The sequence below is a fragment of the Perna viridis genome, chromosome 14, assembly GCF_037379345.1.
Source record: "Perna viridis isolate PV_CMFRI_1.1 ecotype Kerala chromosome 14, ASM3737934v1, whole genome shotgun sequence".
In the NCBI taxonomy this organism is placed as follows: Eukaryota; Metazoa; Mollusca; class Bivalvia; order Mytilida; family Mytilidae; genus Perna; species Perna viridis.
This window is the reverse complement of record NC_142458.1, coordinates 13,145,115-13,165,552: the sequence shown is the minus strand read 5'-3', so window position 1 is coordinate 13,165,552 and position 20,438 is coordinate 13,145,115. Positions and strand designations below refer to the sequence as shown.

General features: G+C 32.5%; 1 protein-coding gene and 1 long non-coding RNA gene across 2 annotated transcripts; both read right to left on the bottom strand.

The window, feature by feature from the left end:
* Window positions 1-4,970: 4,970 nt before the first annotated feature.
* LOC148598265 (uncharacterized) lies at window positions 4,971-9,827 on the bottom strand. The gene is made up of 3 exons (XR_015918592.1): window positions 9,673-9,827; window positions 7,744-7,869; window positions 4,971-5,078 (listed from the first exon to the last, which is right to left on the bottom strand). It is a non-coding gene; the product is annotated as an uncharacterized LOC148598265 (long non-coding RNA).
* A 5,743-nt stretch (window positions 9,828-15,570) lies between these two features.
* LOC148598264 (serine protease inhibitor Cvsi-2-like) lies at window positions 15,571-19,830 on the bottom strand. The gene is made up of 3 exons (XM_088561002.1): window positions 19,650-19,830; window positions 16,432-16,551; window positions 15,571-15,713 (listed from the first exon to the last, which is right to left on the bottom strand). The coding sequence occupies exons 1-3, from the start codon at window positions 19,684-19,686 to the stop codon at window positions 15,628-15,630; spliced, it is 243 nt and encodes an 80-aa protein (XP_088417128.1). The 5' UTR covers window positions 19,687-19,830; the 3' UTR covers window positions 15,571-15,627.
* Between the last annotated feature and the right edge of the window lie 608 nt (window positions 19,831-20,438).

Sequence of the window (20,438 nt, the reverse complement as noted above, 5' to 3'; positions counted from 1 at the left end):
TTGATTTCATTCTTTTTCAAATGGAAATTTGATAGACTTAGGTGAAATATGATACAAATATATCACTAATTTTAAGAGTTATGTCCATTCCCTAATATACTTTGTTAAAGGAAAATAAAACTTGGTAGAGAAGTTCATACATATCAAGTGAAAATATCAAGGCAATATCGAGAGAATTGAAAACAATTGCAATGTTTCTGAATTGGTACATTGGGGATGATTGGGTATTTTTGCCTCGATATTCTTTACAGTTATCCTACACTGAAATATTTATTTGCAGTATATTTTGATATAATTATAACTTATTTGCAAAATGATATTGAATTTGTACTTATCCTTTATTACGATTGTACAAGTAGTAAAATTACACAGACAAAATGGTGGGTAATACTTTTCAATTAAGACAATATTAGATTGTTACGAAGTAATGGTTTCTACCCAGATTATCTACGTTTTAACCAAGTCCTGATTGCCTATGTATGAACTTACAGCTTTTTTATATATTGCACTTTTTGTCTTCCCAATTCTCTATTGCCCCATGTTCATCAACAAATGTAATTTTGCCCACCAATGACCCATTGTCCATCCACCAAAAACCCGCACCCTTCAAATAATGCCCCATTGTCCATCCATCAGTGGCTAATGCCCATCAACCAATACCCCATTGTTCACCCATCAATGGCCCGAGCCCTTCAACCAATATCTCGTTATCAATCCACCAGTTGCACTTGCCGTTCAACCAAAGCCCCGTTGTCCATTCACCAATAACATATGCCCTTCAACTAAGCCGCATTGTTCATCCAGCAATGACCAATTCCCATCAACCAATACCTAATTGTCCATCCGACAATGGCCCGTGCCATCCACCAATGACCCATTGTCCATCCACCAAAAACCCGCACCCTTCAAATAATGCCCCATTGTCCATCTATCAATGGCTAATGCCCATCAACCAATACCCCATTGTTCACCCATCAATGGCTCGAGCCCTTCAACCAATATCTCGTTATCCATCCACCAATTGCACTTGCCGTTCAACCAAAGCCCCGTTGTCCATTCACCAATAACATATGCCCTTCAACTAAGCCGCATTGTCCATCCAGCAATGACCAATTCCCATCAACCAATACCCAATTGTCCATCCGACAATGGCCCGTGCCATTCAGCCAATGCCCCATTGTCCATCCACCAATAACCCGTACTCTTAAACCAATGCCCCTTTGTCGATCCCCCAATGGCCCATGCCCATCAATCAATGACCCATTGTCTATTCACCAATGGTCCATGCCCATTCGTTATTCATATCCAATATTGCTCTTTATATGACAAACACAGATTTTAATGATTAGAACTGTTATTAAATAAAATATTCATTTAGGTAGTACTTCAGTTTAGAATCATGCAAAATGTGATTCAAGGTTGGAAAGGCTACATATTTCCATTTTTAATATTTTGTTTAAAACGTTATACTAAAGAGAAACTAACACGTGGTTTTTCATATAACTCCCGATCATAAGAGATAAATATTATATAGAATGTACTGTAGAATTCAAAATAAAGGGAAATAACTCTGTAAATGATACTAAAATACAGTATAAACCATTGGGTATTCAATTTGAATCTCCTAAGAGCAGACAGAGTGGAATGCATTGTTATACATTTCATCATATAGACCTATTAAGCAACTTAATAACAGAAATAAAAATATTTAGTCTATTTTGGGGCGTATCACATATGACGGAATTTGCTTAATTCGACTCAAAACATTATACATCGTTGTTCCAAGAAATATGGAACACCTAGATACAAATATATAGTTCTTGGTAGAGATTCCTCATACTTTCATCTGTGGCAACATCCCTTCAGCACATGCGTATGGAGTGTTCATATCACAACTCATACGTTATGCCAGAGCTTGTCGAGACTACGCAGACTTTTTGTATCGCGCTAGAACTCTAACAAATAGGCCTCTGGAACAGGGATATGCTGCTACAAGATTGAAGTCATCACTACAGAAGTTTTGTGGTCGTCATCATGAACTCGTTATGGTATATTCATCTGCACCACGAAAACTGATTTATTCAACGGGTCATAGTTTTCCTTTCCTTGTTTGTCTACCCCGGACTTGCCTTTTTATGAGCAACTCGGCGGGTGTTTCTAGAAAAGCAGAGGACGCTTACCCTACCGGCGCACCTGGTGCATGCTCCCAGGTTTTGGTGGAGTCCGAGTTGCTCATTTGCTTTTGTTACTTTGTATGAATTTTTTCACTTACTTTATGTTCTTTGTTGTGTATGTGTGGAAGAGTGAATTTTATAATGAATATACATATAATTTTATTTTCAGAATTTCCGTGATTTAAGATGAGAGATTTATTAATAAAATATTATTTGAAAATCATAATTTGACTTGATCTTTTTAATTATTGAACAATCAGAACTCATTCAGAAATAAGATCAGTCAGTTACCTTGTGTTTATATTTTTATATTTAAATTAAGTATATGACCTAAGTTTATGAATATGACCATGGATTGTTACCTTATTTGGAATTTCAGTAGTATTGATTATTTGAATTATTTGATATTTAATTGGAAGAAAGTCACATGCACTTTTGGAGGGAAATCCTTTTGTTCTTGTTGTCACTCTCTATACATTTAAAGTCTCAGATGGCAGACATTTTTGTAACTCAGTAAAAACTATTGGAATATCCTGGGATATTAATTTTGATGGAAGTCTGATTGTCTACTTTATGTGTATATCAACATTATTGACTTCTTCTACTTTAAAAGGTATTTATTAGTAATAATCTTGCTAAATGTCCCAAAATAACATTTTGAGTGATTTGAGCTGAATGAATGGATGACTGACTTATCAACTTATAAAACAGTAAAATAGTATAAGAATAAAGTTAAATAAAATGATAAATGAGTTAATATAAATCAGTAATAAATATAATAAAATCTAAATGATCAAAATATTATTATTTTGATAAAACATAAATTTTATAAAGTTGATTTAGTAAGTGTTTTTTTTGTGTTATGCGTTACATGTAATTGTGCGCATTTTGAAGCACAATAGTTATTATTGTAATCTTGTATTCAGATGTAACCATGACACTGCTAATGTTATTGCACAGAGTATTGTAATGAGTTGATATACTGGGAAACTGACCTTTGCACCTAAGTGTGAGGTAAGGAAGTGTTACATTTTTATGAAATTTGCTTAACTAATATTATTTGCTTGCTTGGTAATATTTGGCTTTCAATCAGTAACTATTAAGCTTATTTTTAACTGATTTTTGTTGCTGTTTTAGACATTTCACTCTAAATTAATTTTTGCATTTCATTGTGTTTAAAACATATATAGATGTGGAACATTTTACATGAGATTCATGCGCAACAGACAAATACATTTTTCTAAGAAAATGCATTATATGGGAACTATCATATAGAAGGTGTAATGTTATTATATTATAACTATTTTATTTTATTTGACTGATAGAATTTATCTATGCTATCAGGGTTATCTTTCTTTACCCAAGTCTTATGAATTTATGTATCGTTATTGCAGGGTCTTTTTGTTTATCCATATAACTGCAATAAATGTTGAAACCTAACGATTTGTTGTGGTTGATTTTTCCTTGGAGAACTGGCCGGACAACATATGTTTGTTTTCCATGTCTGGTCTTTGTCCCTGGATTACATTCTTTTGATTACCCTAGAACCTTGATTCATTTGATTTCTTTTTCAAATTGTCAACCCTTAACCCTTAAAAGAATCTTTACAAATAAATGAATGAAACAACAATAACGCCCATATTCGACATGATTCGCGTACCATCTTAGTGTGTCTTCTAAAGTGCACTGTTTAAGTCAAATTAACTAATATAATGATCGTGTGCCTCATAATTAAAATAGATGTGTGAATAATATTCGAAACTGGAAGTCATCGGTTGAATTTACCCACTTTGATCCTTCAGCTACTAGTATCTTTCACATGTAATTAAGAAACGTGACAGAAAAGGAAAGAAACTAACCAATAATTATTTGAAATCGTGCTAAGATTAAATAACAAAGTATGCTTTATTGAAGTGCTTAGGTATTGTGTAGCTGCGTATACTTTTGCACTCATAATTTATTTCAGGATCAGATAATAACACATTTTGATCTATAAACGTCGCTAAATATTTTGCTTGTAGGTATTCGTGCAAATAAAAAAATAAACTGCGACTACTGCTAAACAAATGAATATTCCCGAAATAAACATACATGTAAGGTCCAAACCATCTCCCCACCGTTTGCTGTCTGGAGTATTGTTAACATAATATTCTGAATCTGCATTTTCTACTTCTGATCATTGTAACCCACAAATCATCCATTCCATTAAGGACACACACATGTATACATGCATATACTTAAAAAAGAAATGAATGCAATTTTGCGTTTCTTATAACATTTTGAATAGAATATAAAGGAAAGACTTGTGTATGTGTGTGTCTTTTTAGACATAATCCACCCTGCCTGTTGCAATTTAGAGAAATACTGCATACTTGTAACACCAACCCACTTTTGGTAAGCAGTGGTTATTTATTTTCCCCTCTTTTCACTAAAATTCAGAATAGAAAAAAAGGTTTATATCGCATAGAAACAAGTACTACAATGAAACTCCCAGTCTAAGCATGAAGAGACGTCCATTTTACACCTCATGGGGCTTTATAATCCCATGATTTTTGGTACGACAGATTACTTTCTTCTCAATTAAGAAGCGGGTTCGAATTTTATGTTTATCACGTTAGAATTTTTTTTAGCAGAACTTGAGCCGGATTTGAAAACCTACATTGTTAAGTAACGAAGAAAATATTGACGTATATTTCTTTTTTACATCTGCCAATGCCCCTCCTCACACCTCTCGTTAATAAGATGATTCGTGCCTAAACATATAATATACCACTGTAAGAAGAACACAAGAAAATATTTGCACTTGTTCGTTTTTTTTTTAATTATTTTTCAAAAATTTAATTTAATTCTAGTACAGCAACATCTTTGGTCAGAGTGTGGGAAGTCACCAGATCCTTATCATGGCTGAAAAATTATCAAGTACATTAAAGCGAAGGATTCTTCATATTGCATTTTCGGAATATCATATATTTGCGTACTAACTATATTTGTACAATCTCATGCATAATAAGCAGTGAAGTGTGACTAAACCAAGAAATGAATAAACTGAAAACCTGTCAAAACCAGACAATTTAAAGTAGCACTCCAGCTAAGAATCATGCAAAATGGGATATGTGGATGGAAAACCTGTCCAGCTCTAGGACAGTTCTAAAAGTGCCATAGAACAGTTCTAGAGCAAGCTCTTATGATAGTTCTACTAACAGAACCGCCTCTACGAAAACAGTTCTACTACTGGAGCCAGTTCTTCTGACAGTTCCGTTCCGGTAGAACAGGAATTTTAATTGAGCACACATGGAAACATATATATAAATCGAACCCCCCTGAAAGTACAAAAAAATCTGTTTAACCCCTTTTTGAAAGTCCACTTTATTAGTTATATATTCCAAACACCTGTATAAACTGAGTATATTTAAAGCCCAGATGAGTTCGGTTTGGACAAGTTTCATTGTACTAAACGAAATACATTTCAGAAACGTGACCTTTGAGTTACACACATGTTTATTTAGTGAAATTTGTCTCAACTGAAACCTCCTTTGAACCTGATAATTATTTGGTTGAGACAAGTGTTTAACTCATTCAGGTTCATAAATACATTTAAACTGAATGATGATTAAGTGTCAGTCTCTGTAAGAATTTGGAAGTGAGTGAAACATGGTCAGGAAAAAAACACCATTTTTAGATGTGGCACCACCAAAAAAAAAGAAAAAAAAAAACGACAAGAGTCTCCATATCACTCCGGTAAATTGAGTATCAATTTCATTGCAATGCACTGAAAATCATTTCAAAAGACCTCATTTTTAAACATTCTACTGAAAAATTCTAAGCAAATTATCCGGTGATCAAATAATGGTCTTTTCAAATAGACGGTATCTTTGAGTGAAAATGTAATGTCAGACCGGTAGGTTTTGACATGCATGTTTCTGATTTTTACACACATGTTTATTTAGTGAAATTTCTCTAAACTGAAACCTCCTTTGAACCTGATAATTATTCGATTGAGACGAGTATTTGACTCATTCAGGTTCATAAATACATTTAAACTGAATGATGATTAAGTGTCAGTCTCTGTAAGAATTAGACAGTGGGTGAAACATGGTTAAAAAAAAACACCATTTTTAGATGTGACACCGTCAAAAATGGGAAAAAAGTCAAGATTCTCCATATCACTTCGGTAAATTGAGTTATAATTTCATTGCAATGCACTGAAAATAAATATTTTAAAAGACCTCATTTTTTAAACATTCTACTGAAAAATTCTTAGCAAATTATCCGGTGATGCAAAGATCAAATAATGGTCTTTTCAAATAGACGGTATCCTTGAGTGAAATTGTAATGTTAGACCGGTAGGTATTGACATACATGTTTCTGATTTTTTCGCATTTTGCATGATTCTTACAAAACTTACTTTTCATCAGTATTTGATGGTTTACTTAAAAATATATTCTGAATTCAGTTTAGACAGGTTTTATTGTATATTCTAAAAGGAAATTTAGAATCCCAAACTACATGTATACAACTGTAGCATGAACAATTACAATGAAACCATTTAAGACAAATTCTTTAGAAACGGATATACATGTATATCTAAACATAGACTGAATGTCATAGATTTGGTGTCTTGTGTGTACGAAATAAGGTTATCTTCTCTTGTCGAAAATTTACAATACGTCCTGTTTAAGAGAAGTTTTATAATATGTGTAAATTGTACAATGTATAAAGAAACATAAATTAAACGTGCACGTTTTTGTAAATGCTCTTGGTTTTAGAGGCTATTCCTATACATGTAAATCTATCATCTTAAAATGCGTAACATTAAAAAGTGAATTATGTTACAAATTGTCCTCATACATGTACATCTGTTAATAGCACAAATACAGGAGATGGTCCATATGTTCAGGGAAAAGGAAACTCCCCTTTTGGATTAATAGTATATCATGGGATCCAAGATTCTAGCGGAAATTAAATGACTAAGACCAGACAGGGTAAACAGACACACACAACGAAGAAATATAAAATAACCAAAATTTTTTTTCATTTACTAGCAAATTTTGGCAGAAACAGAGAATGCATCCTTGAGTGAAGTTATATTGTCAGATCGGTGGGGTTTTGACATGCATGTTTCTGATTTTTTCCCAATTGCCTGATTCTAACAAATACTTAGACTTTATGCAAAAAAAAAAAAAAAAAAACAATACCCAATAATTTCATGTTATGATATCTATAGATAGAAGGGTTTTATGGAATGTGTGTAATAAGACAAAACACTCATTTAAAAACGTTTACGCGGTGATTAAACGACCGAGAGGTTATCTAATTGAAATCAATGTTATAAATACACACATTTAACACATACGATGACATAAATATACATATTTAATCCAACTTTCATAGGTGGGAGGTTAAACGGAATAGCCGTTATTTTGGCTACACCTGGGGAAATATTTGTCACACTGATTTCCGTATTTGTCATATTAGAAAAGAAATAAGTCCTTCCGTTGGTAGATTTGAACTAATTTTAACGTGGGTATTTTACACCGAGCGACAGCGAATTATTTCTTAAATAGCTTACTTGGACCAATTGTATGGTCTTGGGTACATGCGCACTCCTGGTTGATACACTGGACGGAGTAGCTGTTGTCGGAACATGTTGTAAGCTGGCAGTCACCGCTGTCATTGCATGTTTCACCCATCACAACTAAAGTGTACAATATAAGACCATAATAAAAATGTTGTTTACAATTCTCGACGAAATTGTTAATTCATCTGTTCGATTTTTTTTCATTCCCGAGCAAAAAAAAACAAAAACAAAAACAAAAAACAAAAACAAACAAACAAACAGAAAAAACAAAAAACAAAAAACAAAACAAAACAAGTATATGTACTTCCAGTAGGAGGCATTTAGATGTATCAGCAGTCAACAAATTGTAATTTGTAAATAGTAAATAAAAATTATATTTTCCTTAAAATACTGTGCTTAATGATTTTATCTTTCAACTATAAATGTGCCACGAACTATAATCACATGTTTCACCATAAGACATCATCGATACCGATACATGTATGCTATTATCAGCATTGTTTTCCCTCTCTGGGTCACACATATCAAAATATGAAACACTGGTGTTTATTTCGTCGTTTAAAAAAATAAAAAAAAATATACGATTGATATTTCAAAACAAGCGAATTTCCACTCCCGAAGAAAAATAATCTTAGCTTCTAAAGAATTTAGCACCATTATAGATAGCCAATTATTGAATTGTTAGCCTTGTTAGACTTGAATGCACTTTGAATCCTTGAAAACAAAATACAGTATAAATGCATCAAATTAACTTACATGTACGTGTAAGTCTTATTTAAACTGCTTTGTGGGTAGTATTGAAGATTTAAGCAGATCATTATGATGCTAACAAAAGAGTATGTCATAAGCTGAAACAATATTTCTGTACATTCCCCCTTTTCTTACATTGAATGCTTTCATTTTATGCTGATCAAACATTTTTCACATGTACATGTAGTGGCGGATCCAGAATGAAGGGTTGGAGTGGTGGAACACCCTTTTTTATTGAAAAAAAAAATGGTAACTTAATATGTAAAATTGACAAACCCTTGCAATCATGTTCTGGTTACCGGTTACTGGGAAGGCTCATGGTAACACAAGGCATGAATAAACTGAAACAATTTCATTTCCCCGTCCTTTCGAAATCCGTCGATTCCGTATATTTTCATAAGCCTGTCCAAGCATTAAGCATGTCAATTGAAACTGTTTGTTCAAGCTGATTTGAAATAAATATTTTAAACTTTCTTTGTTATCAACTCTTTATGAATTACTACATTTATTATATACATGTACAGATGAGATGTACAGATGAGATCAGTTCTAACAAAACTGTCATAGAACTACCAGTTCTAGAGCCAGCTGTTCTGGCAATTCTTACAGAGCTGACTCAACAGGTAGAAATGATTTCAAAGCCATGGCTCTAGTAGCAGAACTGTTTGTGTAGATCCGGCTCTCATAGAACTGTCAGAAGAGCTGGCTGTAGTAGTAGAACTGTTTTCGATCCAGTTCTGCTAGTAGAACATAGCTTGCTCTAGAACTGTATTTTGAAAGTTTTAGAACTGTCCTTGAGCCGGCTCTTCTGACAGTTCATCTGCGAGTTTAGAACTGATCTCATCTGTATCTGTACATTCTTATAGGAAAGTTGATTTTTCGTGTAAAAGAACATAAACACATAAACATATCATAATAATCTATTAAGGGGAATTACATTTAATTTTCTTTTTTGTGTTTTAAAATTCCATAAAAAATTGAACGAGACAAATTTTTTTGTTATATTTTCTGAATACAAACTTGTATATTGTATAATGTATAATCATAGACGGATCCAACGAGAGAGATCCGGGAATTTGAAACCTTCCTATATTTGTTCGGAAATTTATATACAAATTAATAGTGTGCATGATTTAAGCAGAAATTATCTACTAACTTATGAATACATACCAACACAGAGTGCCAAACACAGAACTAAGATTTTCATAATTAATGTATTGTTCAGTTGTAAACTATACACTTGTGCATGTCTACATGTAGTTCTTTTTATACTTCTAGCGTCGTGACAAGATAAGTATACTTTTTGACCCAGACATGACTAAAATAGTCCCTATAAAACAAGATACGGACCGAAACATAACGAGACGAAATCATGAAAAGGGACGGGGACTCCAGACCATTACAATATTCGCCCGAACTATCCAAACTTTGCACGGATTAAACACATTTTTTTTAACAAAAATGGATGCGGTTCTCTTCCACCGGACCCCCGGACCCATAACCACCACCACTATCTCCACAACCGATCCACAATTGCAAAATCCCCTTTTCACTATAATAATGATTATGACAATAATATTTATGATAATGCAGATATAATAATATGATAAAGACAAAAGGAGTTGTGGTTCTATTCACCCCCCCCCCTCACCCCCCGAAACTTTCACTGTAAAATCCTGTTTTAACTATAATAATGATTATGACAATAATAATGATGAAAATGATAAAATAAATAAAATAACAAAACAGAACAAAACAAAACACAAAGCCCCAAATTATATTAAGACCCTAAAGTACACCGTATATTGGTACTAATATTCCTAGTACATACATTGTTTTTTCAAGAACATTGACATACATGTACATATTTAAAAACAAATAAAATGTGTGAAAAAAAACAGCTCAAACGGTCTCAGTATCTCAGTAGTATATAAACGCCTAGGTAGAAAGATTTCTTAATCAACATTTCTCTTTTTTCATTCATTTTCTGTTTCGTTTCATGATTACACGTCCAAGGCATTAGTTGTATAAGGTTCAACACAGAAATGTAATTCAATCAGTCTGCAAATTTACTACAATTGTGAAACTTTGCTTATGTGAAAGCTTGGCAAGAGAATTATCATGCACCAACCACGTTGGATATGTGAGGTGTTGTAGCATGATTATTGTTAATATATCAATTTGTATTTACCGATATTTTGGATTAAATTTTCTACTTTTTTAACTTACAGGTAGCTTTACATTAATTTATGTAACACGATTCCCAATAGATATGTATTCCATATACATATGTTTTTTATGTGTAGCACTACGAAATCATGTATTTTCTTTTAATGTAAAAAAGCAAGCAATAAAATGAATAAACAACAAAGAAACAAAATGAAAAAGACGTTCTTTCACATTTACTTCGTTCGGAAATCCGTTCAGGACAAGCTTTGCATTACATCAACGTCAACTAGTTTTAACAGGCGTATTTTCGGAGACATTGCAATCAGAGTTAAGACGACAAGAATATTGAATTCCTGAAATAATTAGTTATATGATACATTATTATAGAACCATTTCAGATGTTTTTAGGTTCGGAAACTTAATTCCACGTGGTTATTTATGGTCTTGTTCTATTCATATCATGTTTTTTTTTTTTATTTTGGTCTCTGTTACAACCGTAAACCAGTTTCGCCAAATTGGAAGTAAATTGCAAATGTGAATGTCGTCTATAGCATCGAGTTTAGTCAGCACCATACTTGAATTAATTTCGGGACTGTGTTCCGTTATAAAAATATAATATAAAAAAACCCATACCAAATATCGTTCGTTTTTTCCTTCTTAGTAATTCTGAAAGTCTAAAAGTCTGATTTACTTATGAAAAGGTTATTGCTTAAAGGCAACTGCTGCATAAGGTAACAAATTTCCATAAGTATAAATAGGAAAACCAATATAGTGAATATTACAACTAATATTGAAGTGTATCCTGCAAGACGACGAAGATGCATATGTTTATGCCGTACACAGTTTTACATTAACTATGATCTTTTTTCACAATTTGACGAAATTTTGTTTGAACATTATTTTGTTAAAGATACGAAACTGATAATGATCCTTGCCCTGTTTTACTCTTTGTTACAGATTAACTTCCTGAAATAACATTCTCGGTGCTTTTTGGTCATCGGTGAAATTAGTATTAATTACTGTTAAGAGGACGTCATCTTCTGGTATCAGACCGAAGTGCCGCATACTAAGGTCTGTTCATATCGTTGATTTCATGACAATATATATCAAAGTTTGAATATTATGACATTACAAACACAAATTAAGTAGCAGCCTTCACATATATCATAAAAAAAATACCGAAGCGTGAACAACTGGAGAATTCAAATACATGGCTAGAACGTGAAAATAGGAAACAAGGACGAAGTACATTTACAATGCAGTAATACGAATACAATAGATGCCTATAAAAATTGAGGATAAGGAAAGCAAAACGTGATGCATTAAACTTACATGTGACATCACAGGCTCCAAATTAGTATGCATGTCCTGCTCTGCCAACAGCACCATTCATATTGCAAGTGTGTGTTGTCCGGTAATAGTCTAGTAACAACAATGCAGCTCCTTGTCACGAGTCACAAAAGAGTTCCATACACAGAATCACATTTTGGAGATATCATTCAATTCAACAATTTAAATAACATGATGTAAGTTAAGTATGTTAATAATGCAAAATTGGAGAATTGTTGCCCAAATATCGGCAAAAATATTAGCGTCTGCAGTGGGATGATTCAAATATGCCAAAATCCATGACCAAGCGGGAACTCATGAAACAGAGACGACCTACATATACAATGTAGCTAACTGAATAAAACAAATACGCATAAAAATTGAAGATAAGTGAAATAAGTCGTAAGCAATTAAAACTAGCATTTGCAACATGAAATTCCACAAAAAAGAACAAAACAAAAATATGTGTGAATATAATCCGGCAAAAATCCAGCAACAAAAATGCAGCTTCGCGCCTTTTACACAAGAACGATATTACCAATTTTTCACTAAGTATCATGATGTGAACGTAGTAGATTGGAAGTAGTGAAAAAATATCAGAAATAAAAAAAAAAAAAAAAAAAATAGATCATAGTATCAAGCAATAAGCCATTTAAAATAATGTATTCCTTAAAACCGCCGGTTTGACATTGAACTTGATATTACAAAGCAATAAAGCAATACAAATTAACATAGGGTTTAAATTAACGTAGGATTTCAAAGAAATAAAATCTTGATCTCTCTGGACGTTCTAACACGATAATATGACGTTTCTTAAGAGTAATCAAGGAAGGGAACCCAAGATTCTAGTTGAATTCAAGAGAATGCAATCCAGGGATAAAGATCAGACATGGATAATAGACAAACACAACAAGAACACAAAGCAACTAAAAATAAAATCCACAAGGTAACAAAAGTAAATGAGCAACTCGGACTCCACTAAAACTGGGAGCATGGACCAGGTGTACCGGTAAGGTAAGCGTCCTCTATTTTTCTAGAAAAAACGGTTGATGTACAATCATAAACATATAGATCGTGTAGGAAACAGTTATTATTCTTGGTTTGATTGATTTAAGTGGGAGGTCGACTAAGTTTAAGGAAAGAACATGGCAGTTAAAGATAAGAAAGCATCATTTGTTCAGTGATTTATTTTGCCCCTTGAATTACATGTACCTCTATACTTTTATTGGCCTTGCCTGAATTTTATATGGTTTAGTACTTGAGTGTGAATGTTTGTAAGAATCAGACAAATGGGAAAAGTCAGAAACATGTATGTCAAAAACCTTCCGATCTGACAATGTAATATCATTCAAGGATACTTTCTCTATTTGAAAATAACACTATTTATTATCTTAACCACTGGCTTTGCTCAGAAATTTTTCAATAGAAAGTTGAACAAAAATAAGGTTTTTGACAGTTACCTGTCCTTGAAATGTTCAGTGCAATCAATGACATTATAAGTCAATGGTCAAGCACGAAATTGAAAATATTGTCTGTTTTCCTTGATTCTGATGGTGCAAATAGTCAAATTACACTATCAAAATGAAGGGTTTTTTAAACTATGTTTCACCCACTGTCTAATTCTTACAGAGACTGACACTTAAGTATAATATTCTCTAACTTCTAAATATAGGCAAAAATACGGAAGCGTCCGCAGTGGGAATCATGTTGTTTATTGTGGTTGCTAATGACCTTAAATACTTTAAGACAAAAAAGATATTATTTTCATTTTAAATTAGGAATATTGTTAGTAAACATTAAATTATCACAAAAACTCTATAGAAAATTAGTGAGATCTTACCTTGAAGGGATTTTTTTTTCAATAGAAAACTGTTAAAGCAATTACACTCTTACGTGCATTCAGTGTACAAGATGTGGCACCGAGAAAACACCTCGACGGTGACATTACCTTAGTTGTTCAGAGGACTACGCGACATTCTTCCAAAATCCCCAATACAAACCTTCTTTTACTCTGTTGTAAAATTTCAGGAAGATCAACCCAGTGTGGGGTAGATCTGAATCTTTCTGTATAGCTGAAAACATGCAACTTTGTCTTCCGTAATAAAATTGTTGTATATATATATATACATTGTATATTATCATAGTACATGTCGCAGTTATATAGTTATATATATATATACATTTACAAACTGTTAGCTATTTTAACTAAATATATACAATACATGTGCATACTATTTTCATTAATACAGTCGGTGCAAATGTTATTTTACAGAGAAAATACAGATAAGAGTGATTGAACACCTAATGTCGGATTGGATCAACATGTGTTTCTACTTAGACGAAAAGCATTAGAAGGAACACATTTTTCAAATGTGTGAAGAAGTCAACAACTGTATAAAACGAAAAATGTTTAAAAAACGAAATTAATTCAGTATTATCATACTGCTATTTCTATGAATTCCACAATAATCCTGGTTATGTTACTGTCAACAAAATAAAATATTTAGAGTTGAATCAAACGTGAATGTTGAGTCAATACTTTCCCAAATGATTGAGGGTCCTTCCTCGACGGTCGTATCAAACTTCAAACCGGGAAGCTGTTCATTCCCTGAAGAATTTGTATTGGTTACTAAATGTGCTTAAATTAGCCTTATACTTGTAAATAAGATACACAACATGCACTTTCTACATTACCTTATTTGATCCACTTCGTTTACATTCACATGTATACGTAATAATGTACATGTACGTGTTCTGTGTTTTTAAGTAGAACTGTAAGTTTAAATAGATCACTTCTATATGCGACATCGGCGGAAAAAGATTTTTACTTTCTAGAAAACAAGGAACACATACAATTTTATTAGTATGCACGACCCAATTTCAAAACACGGCAACCCAATTTACCACCAGATAAAGAATTTAATTTAAAAAACTGATCCGTCCAAAGAAATCCTCGTTTAACAAATCTGTCACGCAAACCGCACGATCTACACTTGTTGTTTCCCGTTCACCATACATGTAGAAAGAACTTTCCACAAGTCATATGTTATAAACATGTGAATGTCGTTCATATTCGAACACCAAACTATTAGATACAGCTCTTCCACGTTATAAACTTCCCAAATACACCATGTAACATACCCATTCCCTATTGAAAATTCCCAATTACCATCTCCCATATAATCACCATTGCAAATTTTTTATCAAATATTAATATTATCAAGATCAATTGTACAATATTGTTTTATTTTTTCCTAAACACCTCAACTGTAATTTTAATAAAGTTTAACACATTTTTGCATACCTATGGATTCCTTAGAAACTAATTTCCCCATCATACCCATTCAAAATCATCACCTACATGCACAAACGTACACTTTCCCTATCCCCAATCCTTCGTATACCATAGAATGGAAAGTTTTCCCCATACAAGTACTGTAATTGACACCTATCATTGTTCATTAAATAGGAATAAAGATTTTACTCCTTCTTTCGTGACTAAGATTCTTTTAACAAAAAAAAAAAAAAAAAATTGTCGATACAAGTGTATTGCAAATACAAATAAATCAATCTTTGTAGAATGTTTTATTCCACAACAAATTGAAAAAAAGAAAAAAAAATCATAATTTAAATTCTGGTACAACGACATCTACCGTCGATACAGTGTTTGTTGCCTCTATCACAGTCTGGACAATCACCTGAACCGGTACATGCTGAAAACAAAATCAATGAAATGGTTTGATTTTGAAAATTTAAGAAGAAAATAAATTGTTTTACTTATATTTTATAATGCATAAGTGATAGTGTGACGCCATGACATCTAATTTTTTCATTAACCGGCACGAATCAACTTTCATTTATTTCACTTCTGGTTAGTCTTGTAAGTTGTCGGAGACAAACCACTTGGTAAAAACCAAAAAAAAAAAAAAAAAACGAACATGAACCTGGTTCAAGTGGATAGAACCGAATAAAGGAAAGCGACTTTAGATCTGCCGAAATCAGAATCTAAACTAACATAAAAGGGAAAATGCAGAAGAACAGAAAGAAATGGAATTCTTATGAAATAATACTGGTACATGTATGAGCAAATATAAAAGGTCGGGATATGACATAAGAGATCATGTTAAGAGAACCACATGCAAATGTATAACGCAGTATTACAAGTAAATAAAAAAAAATACGACTATTGTATTTGAGAAATTAGAGAACCTTTTTTTATCAATCATGAGGACTAAAAGTAGTGTGACCACCCCCCTAAATACAACCAAACAAACAAACAACCGAGAACAAAACAAAAAAAATAAAACTTTTAAGTGTCAGAGTATCTGAAACAGGTTAAAAATTTCTTTGTATTTTTAGAAAAGAATCACGAAGACACCCCGAGAACTAAACTAAATAGAATAATTGAATTATATATAGTTTTACACGTACAAGATCCACTATCCTGAGTACATGTGCACTCGTGATTAATGCAGTGAACTGAGTAATTATTACTGGAACAAGTAGTCAATCTACAGTCCCTTGTCTCACGGCATGTTTCACTCATTACCGCTGTAAATTAAAGAAAGGAGTTAAGTTTTAGTTGTGGAAGAGTGTTAATATTAAGTAGAATTATTTCAATTTTACCATGATGAGGTAAAATTGTTAATATTTACATATATAACAAGATTTTCTGATACGTATATGTTAAAAGGGTGGATGCTATTTTTCCCAAATATAATTAGGGACACAGTGAAGCAATTCAATATTAGGTAAATTGTGGTTATATTTCCAACGGCATGTATCAACTACTACAATTGTACAGTAAAAGAAACTACATATGGGTTCAGTACAATGTGAATGAAATACGAACTGTAAATGCACTTTGGAAAATACTTTACTACTAATTGTAACCCCATGGATACATGCATTCAATTCTTTCGGTTTGAAGGAAATGTCTTTATCCATGAAGTGCTTATATGAGATTTCTTGCTTGCCAAACCAAACAATCAATATAAGATCCAGATAAATTGGGCTCACGGAGGTTTAATTTTATATTAATTAATTAATTAAACCTGTGTATAAAATATCACTTTATTTAAACGAAGATTAATACAGAATTGTTAAAACACAACGGAAAGGGAATATATTATTCTAATGAATTTTCCTAAATGAAACTCTTTAAATATATTGCGTGCTACAGCTATGGAGAAAATTCATCAGTTCATATAGAACTTAAGATTCGTTGGTATGAAAAATCCAACATACAATTTTAATATGGAAATATAAAACTCACCAAAACCATCAAAATGGATGCTCAATTCGTAATGATAGTTTTCACACTCAAATGCTAGCATAATAAATACCCGTCACATTCTACTAGTTTGTAAATTAAGGAATAGATACCAAGAAAATAACTTTTTGCTGTACCCATTTAAGGACAGCAACCCGAAACAACCATGCAGTTGTCAATTTATCTGTTCAGCGAAGAGGCAGTGGTCACCAAATTTATGATGGTATGTGTTAGACATCGGAAAATTTAACATACAATTTCCCACACCCGAGGCGAGTACGCTATCCGAAGACCACTGTATCGGTCATACAATGAAATGCAAAAAATATGACAAAAATATGAAAAGTTAAATATAAATAACGTTTAACCCTACAGCACGATATGTTATCTCTTATTATTCTAATGAACAAGTTCACCTAAACCTTGTGGTTGCATCATAATTGAACGACAATAGTCGTGATATTGCATCAGAATGGTATCGGTTGAGTATTTAATTATTACAGAACGTTTGATTAAGAAGACGTTTTATAACTTTGAACTGGTTAATAATTCCCAAAAAAATGTACACATGTGAACGTCGAAAGCTTTAATATTATAAATCCATATATCAAATGTAACCAAATGCATCCAAATTTCTCAATCATAATGAAAAAAAAAAAAATAAAAATATACTTTTTTCTTAATAAGGGAGTAATTTACATAAATATTTTCAGTTTAAGGGGGTAGACCCAGAGTTAGGGACACTACTCTCACAAGTCATTGGTACGTTTATTTTCCGCATTTTACACCAAGTAATTTGGACTGATTTCATTCCGTTTCAAATGAAAACTTTGAAGGTTTGGCGAAATTGAAAATGATACAAACATATCACTGATTTCAAGAATTGTGTCCCTTACCCTTGGTCTACCTCCATAAATAACGCATAAGCAGGTAACGGGTTACAAAACGAAAATTAATTTCAAAAACCATTGAAACAAATATATCATGATTGTTACTTGTACAACAAACGAATACATTTTAAAAAAGTAAATGAAACATGCGAAAGTTGCATCCTCGGTTTTCCGGTATTTAACAAAACAACAACAACAACAACAACAACAAACGAACAAACATACAAACAAACAAACACAAAACAAAACAAACAAAAACAATCCTGACGAAAAGGGTATGAAAAATAACTTTATTTCTCCCCAGTATTTTATATCATAACCAATTGAACAATTTTGTTTTTTTTCTTTAATAACTGTTCACTTAAATACCTGCATGTAGTCATGCTAACAGATCAAAGAATTTTCAGAGTTAGTGTGTATGTAGATAAAATATAACAACATATTTTACAGTAATCGGAATCCTTGTTATGAATTTTCATTCAGAATTGTCAACTTTCCTTTCATCTGTGGAAACATCCCTTCAGCACATGCGTATGGAGTGTTCATATCACCACTCATACATTATGCCAGAGCTTGTCGAGACTACGCAGACTTTTTGTATAGCGGTAGAATTCAAACAAATAGGCTCCTGGAGCAGGGATATGTTGCTACAAGATTGAAATCGGCAATACAAAAGTTTTAAGGTCGTCACCATGAACTCGTGGATCGTTACGGTGTATCCATCTGCACCATTAAAACTGATTTATTCAACGTGTCATAGTTTTACTTTCCTCGTTTGTCTACCCCGGACCTGTCTTTTTATGAGCAACTCGGCGGGTATTTGTAGAAAAGAAGAGGACGCTTACCTTATGAGTGCAACTGGTCCATGATCCCAGTTTTTAGTGGAGTCCGAGTTGCTCTTTTACTTTTGTTACTTTGTATGTATGATTTTAGTCTTTGTCCCTGGATTACATTCTTTTGATTACCTCTATAACCTTGGTTCCCTTGATTACTCTTACACCTTTGGAAAGATTTATTTAAAAGGAAATAAAAACATATTATATTATATCAAAACAATATCTGAAATACAAACAAAACAAAACAAAACTGAAATTGCTGTACCAAGTAAAAAGTATACTCATAAGTTAAATTAAATCTGTATCAAATCACAATATTATTTGAACATCAATAAATAAAAGCATATGTATCACTGGAACAAGTTGCATTGCAATCTGCCAGATATGATGCCAAAAGAAACTTTTACTCACAAAAGGTCATTAATGTAATATTATACAACAGTCATAATAAAAACATCGCTCTTCTATAGCGATAACATCATTAACAATTGATTTTGTTCATACGATCTTTTGAAAATAAAACTTGTTGAGTGATTGCATTTATGGAACTGAATTGTAATACGAAAAGACCATGCATTAAAGTAAGCAGACAAAATCAAACCAAACATGATGTAAATCAGCCGAAATCCAAATGTATGCAATTGTACTTACCCACACAGAGAGCCATACAAATAATCAAGGACTTCATTCTGTATGTAAATGTTCCAATCACTTTTGAATTGTAATAAATATTAGCCCCTTTTATACACTCGGTCTCGTGACGTACAATTGTAGTTCGTGTTTCAGACCAGCAAAGACTAGTTCTTCGATAAAATTAAACAGTGTCTTGGTATGTGAATTAATTGAACTTTTTCTGGAACAAAAGGTCATATTCACTAATCTTGACATGCTTAAGTTATGATCTCTAGACATGAGGAGCTGATGCAATCACAAATATGCATTTCTAATGTAGACATGCCTGCCATCTTAAACTGACTTGACAATATTTATAAAATATTGCCTTTTTCATATATTATACCTGTATCAATCTTGAATAAAAACAAAAAACAAAACAAAAACAAAAGCATAAAACAAAAACAAAACAAAACAAATCTAAGGAGATAGACCTAGGGAAAAGGACATAACTCTGACAAATCATTGGAACGTTTGTATTTAGTATTTGACATCAATCGCATGTGAGCATCAAAGTAACTTGGATTGATTTCATTCTTTTTCAAATGAAAGCTTGATAGGCTTAGGTGAAATTAAATATGATATAAATATATCACTGATTTCAAGAGTTATGTCCCTTTCCCTAATATACTTCCTTGAAGGAAAATAAAACTAGGTAGAAAAGTTCATATACATCAAGTAAAAATATCAAGGCAATATCGAGAGAATTGGAAACAATTGCAGTGCTTCTGAATTGGTACATTTGATCTCTGCATCATTGGGGATGTT